The sequence below is a fragment of the Ovis canadensis genome, chromosome 14, assembly GCF_042477335.2.
Source record: "Ovis canadensis isolate MfBH-ARS-UI-01 breed Bighorn chromosome 14, ARS-UI_OviCan_v2, whole genome shotgun sequence".
NCBI lineage: Eukaryota > Metazoa > Chordata > Mammalia > Artiodactyla > Bovidae > Ovis > Ovis canadensis.
In genome coordinates, this window is record NC_091258.1 from 72,102,113 (window position 1) to 72,111,646 (window position 9,534).

The following is a 9,534-nucleotide window of genomic DNA, read 5'->3' on the forward strand; positions in this document are numbered from 1 at the left end:
GGGAATGCATTTAGAATTGACCTCTTTTATGATGAGGGCAGTGATGCAAATATTTTTTCCTCCAGTAAGCATCTACTTAAAGTGTTGTTTCATTTTATCTTTCAATTTACTCTCAGTGGTCATTACTTCCTCCAGGTCGCCACCACTTCATCTTTCCTGCTGACTTTTTCATAAAATATACTGATCCTCTCATCATTTCCTGTCACGTGAAGCCTTGGCAATTTCACAAAGCACACAAGGAAAGCTGGCGGTCAATGTCACAGATTTATATAAACCACCCTGCTTTAAGGCATCACTGTTGCCATCATTTAAAGGGGAGTATTTTGAATGACATAACAGCCTCCAGCCAACTGGCCATAGGAATAATCTTCTTGTTACAGACTGTGCTTGGAATCTGGGGCAATTTCTCCCTTCTGTACCATTACCTCTTTCTTTACCACACTCAGTACAGGATGAGGGTCACAACTTTGATTTGCAAGCACCTGGCTATTGCCAACTTTTTGGTCATTCTCTCAAAAGGAGTCCCTCAGACAATTACAACTTTGAGGTTGAAACACTTTGCCAATGATTTTGCATGCAAACTTGTTTTGTATGTTGAGAGAGTGGGCAGGAGTATGTCCATCGGCACCACCTGCCTCTTGAGTGTGTTTCAGACCATCACAATCAGCCCCATAAACTCCTATTGGAAGAATCTTAAAATCAAAGCCCCAAAGTACATTGCCTTCTCCATTTCCTTCTGCTGGATCCAGTGCATGTTTGTACATCTCATTTTTCCTCTATATGCATTATATGTTTCTGACAAAAGTCACAGCACAAATATGAGAAATACAAGAGATTCAGGGTACTGTTCTGACACAGATCTTGAGAAAATCTTGGGCTCAATATATGTAGCTTTGATAGTGTTCCCTGAAATTTCATTTTCTGTGCTCATCTTCTGGGCCAGTGGCTCCATGATTCTCACTCTGTACAGACACAGTCAGAGAGTCCAGTATATTCACAAGGCTATTGTGTCTCCCAGATCCTCTGCTGAGTCCAGAGCCACCCAAAGCATCCTACTCTTGGCGAGCACCTTCATGTGTTTCCACACCCTGTCCTCCATCTTTAATATTTGTTTTGCTCTTTATCATAATCCCAGTTGGTGGTTGGTGTATACAACTGGCCTGATTAATGTGTGTTTTCCCTTTATCAGCCCCTTTCTGCTCATGAGCCGTGACTCCATTGTATCCAGTCTCTGCTTTCTGTACATGAAGAACTCAGTATTGCATAATCTTATCAGAAAAATGTAAACTGTATGTTTTTAAAATCCACGCACCCCTATGGACACCTTATCTTTGACAAAGGAGGCAAGAATATACAATGGATTAAAGACAATCTCTTTAACATGTGGTGCTGGGAAAACTGGTCAACCGCTTGTAAAAGAATGAAACTAGAACACTTTCTAACACCATACACACAAATAAACTCAAAATGGATTAAAGAGCTAAATGTAAGACCAGAAACTATAAAACTCTTAGAGGAGAACATAGGCAATACATTCTCCGACATAAATAAGAGCAGGATCCTCCATGACCCATCTCCCAGAATACTGGAAATAAAAGCAAAAATAAACAAATAAGATCTAATTAAAATTAAAAGCTTCTGCACAACAAAGGAAACTATAAGCAAGGTGAAAAGACAGCCTTCAGAATGGGAGAAAATAATAGCAAATGAAGCAACTGACAAACAACTAATCTCAAAAATATACAAGCAACTCCTGCAGCTCAATTCCAGAAAAATAAATGACCCAATCAAAAAACGGGCCAAAGAACTAAATAGACATTTCTCCAAAGAAGACATACAGATGGCTAACAAACACATGTAAAGATCCTCAACATCACTCATTATCAGAGAAATGCAAATCAAAACCACAATGAGGTATCATTTCACACCAGTCAGAATGGCTGCGATCCAAAAGTGTACAAGCAATAAATGCTGGAGAGGGTGTGGAGGAAAGGGAACCCTGTTACACTGTTGGTGGGAATGCAAACTAGTACAGCCACTATGAAGAATGGTGTGGAGATTTCTTAAGAAACTAGAAATAGAACTGCCTTATGACCCAGCAATCCCACTGCTGGGCATACACACCAAGGAAACCAGAATTGAATGAGACACGTGCACCCCAATGTTCATTGCAGCACTGTTTATAATAGCCAGGACATGGAAGTAGCCTAGATGTCCATCAGCAGATGAATGGATAAGAAAGCTGTGGTACATATACACAATGGAATATTACTCAGCCATTTAAAAGAATACATTTGAATCAGTTCTAATGAGGTGGGTGAAACTGGAGCCTATTATACAGAGTGAAGTGAGAAAGAAAAACACCAATACAGTATACTAATGCATATATATGGAATTTAGAAAGATGGTAACAATAACCCTGTATGCGAGACAGGACAAGAGACACAGATGTATAGAGCAGTATTTTGGACTCTGTGGGAGAGGGAGAGGGAGAGTGTGGGACTATTTGGGGGAATGGCACTGAAACATGTATAATATCATATAAGAAACAAATCACCAGTCCAGGTTCGATACAGGATGCTTGGGGCTGGTGCACTGGGATGACCCGGGGGAATGGTACTGGGAGGAAATTGGGAGGGGGGTTCAGGATGGGGAACACGTGTATGCCCATGGTGGATTCATGTTGATGTGTGGCAGAACCAATACAATACTGTAAAGTAATCAGCCTCCAATTGAAATAAATAAATTTAAATTAAAAAATAAAAAAGAGACTGTATGAAAATAAAATAAAAATAAAATTGAATTGCAAGTAACATTTAGAAAATAATAAATAAGAATATTTTATGAAATTATGGTTGATCTATAGTGTTGTGTTACTTCTGGCTGTATAGAAAAAGTGAATCAGTTATACATTTGTATGTATATCTACTCTTTTTAGATTGTTTTCCCATATAAGCCATTACAGTGTATTGAGTAGAGTTTCCTGTGCTATACAGTAGGTCCCTTCATTTTTGTTGTAAATCAGGCCTCGGGGCATGTGGGACTTGATTCCCCAACCAGGGACTGAACCCCTTCTCCCTGCCTAGAAAGGACTTAGTCTTAACCATTGGACCATCTGGGAATTCCCCTTGGGTCCTTATTAGTTACCTATTTTATATATAGTAGTGTATATTTAGGGCTTCCCTGGTGACTTGATGGTAAAGAATCCGGCTGCCAATGCAGGAGACTCCAGTTCAATTCCTGGGTCAGGAAGATCCCACATGCCACACGGCAACTAAGCCCATGCACTACAATTTCTGCACCTGTGTGCCTAGAGCCTGTGCTCTGCAAGAGAAGCCACCACAGTGAGGAGCCCACACTCAAAACAAGAGAAAACCCACACGCAAGAACAAAGACCCAGCACAGCCTAAATAAATAAATAAAATTCCACTTCTGGTCCTTTAGTGTATAGTTTAGTGTATAAAGGATAAAGGTTTTTCCAGGCATACTTTATATGCCTATGATATTTGCACCATGAGCTCAAATGTAGAAAAATCCATGAGCAAGTTCTTAGTCCAGTTTGAATGAGGGCTTTTTGTTTGTTTTTTTATTTTGCTTTTATAATTAAGATATTTTAAAAAATTGAATTATATGTTAGTTTCAGGTGTACACAGCAAAGTGATTCAGTTATATATTTTTTCTTTTTCTGATTCTTTTCCCTTATATGTTATTTCAAAATATTGAGTGCAGTTCCCTGTTCTGTACACTAGCTCCTTGTTGTTTAGCTATTTTATATATGGTAGTGTGTATATGTTATTTCGAACTTCCTAATTTATCCCTCCTCCCCCTTGTCCCTTTTGATAAACATAAGTTTGTTTTCTATGTCTGTGAGTCTTTTTCTGGTTTGTAAATAAGTATATTTGGATCTTTTTTTAAAAAAGGATTCTACATATAAACGATATTGTATGCTGTTTGCTTTTCTCTGTCCGTCTTACTTCATTTAGTATGATAAAATCTAGGTCCATCAATGGTGCTGCAAATGGCATTATTTCATTCATTTTAATGGCTGAGTAATAAGTGGTCATGTATGGATGTGAGAGTTGGACAGTGAAGAAAGCTGAGTGCCAAAGAATTGATGCTTTTGAACTGTGATGTTGGAGAAGACTCTTGAGAGTCCCTTGGACTGCAAGGAGATCCAACCAGTCCATTCTAAAGGAGATCAGCCCTGGGTGTTCTTTGGAAGGAATGATGCTAAAGCTGAAACTCCAGTTCTTTGGCTACCTCATGCAAAGAGTTGACTTATTGGAAAGACTCTGATGTTGGGAGGGATTGGGGGCAGGAGGAGAAGGGGACGAAAGAGGATGGATGGCTGGATGGCATCACCGACTCGACGGACATGATTTTGAGTGAACTCCGAGAGCTGGTGATGGACAGGGAGGCCTGGCGTGCTGCAATTCATGGGGTCACAAAGAGTTGGACACAACTGAGCGACTGAACTGCACTGAAGTGAACTGAATATTGCATTGTGTTTAATTACCATTTCTGGGGGCAGTCCTAAGATGGCGGAGGAATAGGACAGGGAGACCACATTCTCCCCATCAAATTCATCGAAAGAACATTTGAACACTGAGCAAATTCCACAAAACAACTTCTGAATGCTGTCAGACAACATCAGGCACCCAGAAGGCAGCCCATTGTCTTCGAAAGGAGGTAGGACAAAATATAAAGATAAAAAGAGAAACAAGAGGTAGGGATGGAGATCCGTCCTGGGAAGAGAGTCTTAAAAGAGCAGAAGTTTCCAAACACCAGGAAACACTCTCACCAGGGGTCTGTGGGGAGTTTTGGAATCTCAGAGGGCAACATAACCAGAAGGAAAAATTAATAAATAAATAAAACCCACAGATTATGTGCCTAATGGCAACTCCCAGTGCTTGCATCCACTACCAGCAAGTGGCTGAACAGGGAGGTGTGGGCTGCATTGCTTAGGGTAAGGACTGGGCGGCAATCTGAGGGAACTAACGTGAGATAGCAACCCAAACTATGGGATAGCCAGAGGGAGGGAGAGAGAAAAAAAAGAACTATCCTGTGAAAGCCCTAACCTAAGGCACTGCCAGGTTGCTCACAGAACAAAGGACTGAGGAGAACTAGCCAGCTGCATATCCGCCCATCCCCTACCGGAGGCAGGGAGGAAGGCGGGGCCAGCCAGAGCCAGAAAGGGGCAATCTTGGCCCCAGAGAGGCATCCTCTACTAAACTGCAAGTAGGTTCCCAGTTGTTAACCAAGACTTCTTGGGATTCTGGACAGTTGACATCTGCCGGGAGGGTCACAGCCAGAGATCAGCTCCCCAGAAGAGGCACAGGTAACACCTGAGATGGGTGGCGCCTGCTGCCACCCAGGAAACTGAGCGGCTGGGACCAGGGAGGTAAGATGCACTCCCTACCTGGGGAGACTGCGCTAACCAAGCACCTGGTCACCTGAGCTGCTCGGACCTGGGAAGGGCACAAAACGCAGGCTCAACTGCATCTGCGCCTTTGTGGAGTACCCAAGAACCTGAACCTGAGTGGCTTAGACCTGGGAAGTGCATGCAACTCAGGGCCCACCTCAGACAGTTCCCGGGAAGAGCAACCTAGAGCCTGAGAAATGTAGACTGGGAAAGTGCATGCGCCCTGAGCAGGGGCAAACTCAGTGCGGCCGAGACACTGTGAGCACTCCCCACATAAGCCAGTGATATTTGTTAGCAGTGTTCCTCCCTCCCCACAGCATGACTGAACAAGTGAACCTAAACAGGTGACCACCTTCGTCCCTTTATGTCAGGGCAGAAATTAGACACTGAAGAGACCAGAAAACAGAAGAAACTAAAATAAACAGAGGGAACTGCTTTGGAAGTGACAGGTGCAACAGATTGAAGCCCTGTAGTTAGCACTGTAACCCTGTAATTACATTGGAAGGGGCCTATAGATCTTGAGAAGTATAAACCGGATCAAGGAACTATCTGAAACTGAATAGACCCCACACTGCCCACAACAGCTCCAGAGAAATTCCTAGCTATATTTTTACTATTATCATTTTAAAAAATTTTTAAATTTTAAGTCCTCTATTACTCCTTTAATTTTCATTTTTATAAACTACTATTATCTTGCAAAAAAAGACCCTATTTTTAAAGCAATCTTCATATATATATTTTATAATTTTTGTGACTTTGTTTTGTTTTTATATATTGTATTTTTGAGAGTCTAACTTCTATTCTAAATTTTTAATCTTTTTTTTGGTATTTGTTATCAATTTTGTACCTTTAAGAACCCAATCTTCAGCACCATTTTTACTCAGGAGTGTGATTACTGGCTTAATTGCTCTCTCCCCCTTTTGACTCTCCTTTTTCTCCACCAGGTCGCCTCTATCACCTCCCTCCCCCTTCTCTTCTCTACCCAACTCTGTGAATCTCTTTGTGTGGTCTGGGCTGTGGAGAACACTTAGGGAACTAATTATTGGCTGGATCTGTCTCTTTCCTTTTGATTCCCCCTTTTCTCCTCCTGGTCATCTCTGTCTACTTCCTTCCTCTTCTCTTCTCTGTGTAACTCCATGAACCTCTCTGAGGGGTCCAGGCTGTGGAGAGCACATAGGGAATTGATTACTGGCTAGCTTGCTCTTGCCCCTTTTGATTCCTGCTCTTCTCCTCCTGGTCACCTCTATCTCCCTCCTCCCTCTTCTCTTCTCCATGTAGCTCTGTGAACCTCTTCAGGTGTCCCTCACTGTGAAGAAGCTTTTCATCATTAACCTAGATGGTTTATCATTGGCTCTGTGTAGATGGAAAAATCTTGAGGCTATTGTAAGAATAAGACTGAAAATCAGAGGCAGGAGGCTTAAGTCCAAATCCTGAGAACATCAGAGAACTCCTGACTCTGGGGAACATTAATCAATAAGAGCTCATCCAAAAGCCTCCATACCTACACTGAAACCAGCACCACCCAAGAGCCAAGAAGTTCCAGAGCAAGACATACCACACAAATTCTCCTGCAACACAGGAACATAGCCTGAGCTTCAAGATACAGGCTGCCCAAAGTCACACCAAACCCATAGACATCTCAAAACTCACTACTGGACACTTCATTGTACTCCAGAGAGAAGAAATCCAGCTCCACCTACCAGAACACTAACGCAAGCTTCCCTAAGCAGGAAACCTTGACAAGCCACCTGTCCAACCCCACCCACAGCAAGGAAACTCTACAATAAAGAGAACTCCACAAACTGCCAGAATACAGAAAGGCCACCCCAAACACAGCAATCTAAACAAGATGAAAAGGCAGAGAAATACTCAGAAGATAAAGGAACATGATAAATGCCCACCAAACCAAACAAAAGAGGAGGAGATAGGAAGTCTACCTGAAAAAGAATTCAGAATAATGATAGTAAAAATGATCCAAAATCTTGAAAACAAAATGGAGATACAGATAAATAGCCTGGAGACAAGCATTGAGAAGATGCAAGAATTGTTTAACAAGGACCTAGAAGAAATAAAGAGTCAATCAATAATGAATAATACAATAAATGAGATCAAAAACACTCTAGAGGGAACCAACAGGGAATAATGGAGGCAGAAGATAGGATAAGTGAGGTAGAAGATAGAATGGTAGAAATAAATGAAGCAGAGAGGAAAAAATAAAAAAGAATTAAAAGAAATGAGGACAACCTCGGAGACCTCTGGGACAATGCTAAACACCCCAACATTCGAATCATAGGAGTCCCAGAAGAAGAAGACAAAAAGAAAGGCCGTCAGAAAATACTTAAGGAGATAATAGTTGAAAGCTTCCCTAAAATGGGGAAGGAAATAATCACCCAAGTCCAAAAAACCGAGAGAGTCCCAAACATGATAAACCCAAGGTGAAACACCCCAAAACACATATTAATCAAATTAACAAAGATCAAACACAAAGAACAAATATTAAAAGCAGCAAGGAAAAAACAACAAATAACACACAAGGGGATTCCTATAAGGATAACAGGTGATCTTTCAATAGAAACTCTTCAGGCCAGAAGGAAATGGCAGGACATACTTAATGTGATGAAAGAGAAAAACCTACAACCCAGATTACTGTACCCAGCAGGGATCTCATTCAAATATGAAGGACAAATAAAAAGCTTTACAGAGGAGCAAAAGCTGAGAGAATTCAGCACCACCAAACCAGCTTTTCAACAAATGCTAAAGGATAATGTCTAGAAAGGAAACACAGACAGGATGTATAAACTCGAACCTAAAACAACAAAGTAAATGGCAATGGGATCATACTTATCAATAATTACCTTAAATGTAAATGGGTTGAATGCCCCAATCAAAAGACAAAGACTGGCTGAATAGATACAAAAACAAGAATCCTATATATGTTGTCTACAAGAGACCCACCTTGAAACAAGGGACACATACTGACTGAAAGTGAAGGGCTGGTAAAAGATATTCCAAGCAAATAGAGACCAAAAGAAAGCAGGAGCAACAATACTCATATCAGATAAAATAGATTTTAAAATAAAGGCTGTGAAAAGAGACAAAGAAGAACACTACATAATGATTAAAGGATCAATCCAAGAAAAAGATATAACAATTATATGTGCACCCTACATAGGAGCACCTCATTATGTAAAACAAATGCCAACAAGTATGAAAGGGGAAATTAACAATAACACAGTAATAGTGGGAGACTTTAAACCCCACTCACACCTATGGATAGATCAACTAAACAGAAAATTAACAAGGAAACACAAATTTTAAATGATACAGTGGACCAGTTAGAACTAATTGATATCTATAGGACATTTCATCACAAAACAGTGAATTTCACCTTTTTCTCAAGTGCACGTGGAAGCTTCTCCAGGATAGATCACATCCTGGGCCATAAATCTAGCCTTGGAAAATTCACAAAAATTGAAATCATTCCAAGCATCTTTTCTGACCACAATGCAGTAAGATTAGATGTCAATTACAGGAGAAAAACTATTAAAAATTCCAACATATGGAAGCTGAACAACATGCTTCTGAATAATCAAACACAGAAGAAATAAAAAATCAAAATATGCATAGAAACGAATGAAAATGAAAACACAACAAGCCAAAACCTACGGGACACTGTAAAAGCAGTGCTAGGCGGAAGGTGCATAGCAATACAGGGTTACCTCAAGAAACAAGAAAAAAGTCAAATAAATAACCTAATGCTATACCTAAAACAACTGGAAAAGGAAGAAATGAAGAACCCCAGGGTTAGTAGAAGGAAAGAAATCTTTAAAATTAGGGCAGAAAAAAATGCAAAAGAAACAAAAGAGACTATAGCAAAAATCAACAAAACTAAAAGCTGATTCTTTGAGAAGATAAATAAAATTGACAAACCATTAGCCAGACTCATCAAGAAAAAAAAGGAGAAGAATCAAATCAACAAAATTAGAAATGAAAATGGAGAAATCACAACAGACAACACAGAAATACAAAGGATCATAAGAGACTACTATCAGCAACTATAAGCCAATAAAATGGACAACTTGGAAGAAATGCATAAATTCTTAGAAAAGTAT

The 9,534-nt window shown here is 40.3% G+C and overlaps 1 protein-coding gene across 1 annotated transcript; it reads left to right on the forward strand.

Annotated features, from left to right (window-relative positions):
• The first annotated feature begins 254 nt into the window (after window positions 1-254).
• LOC138419182 (vomeronasal type-1 receptor 4-like) lies at window positions 255-1,286 on the forward strand. The gene has a single exon (XM_069551600.1). It carries the CDS (start codon window positions 255-257, stop codon window positions 1,284-1,286), a length of 1,032 nt encoding a protein of 343 aa, XP_069407701.1.
• The last annotated feature ends 8,248 nt before the right edge of the window (window positions 1,287-9,534 follow it).

Coding starts and splice junctions, on each gene's coding strand:
- LOC138419182 (XM_069551600.1), top strand. CDS start 255: ATGTCACAGATTTATATAAACCACCCTGCTTTAAGGCATCACTGTTGC.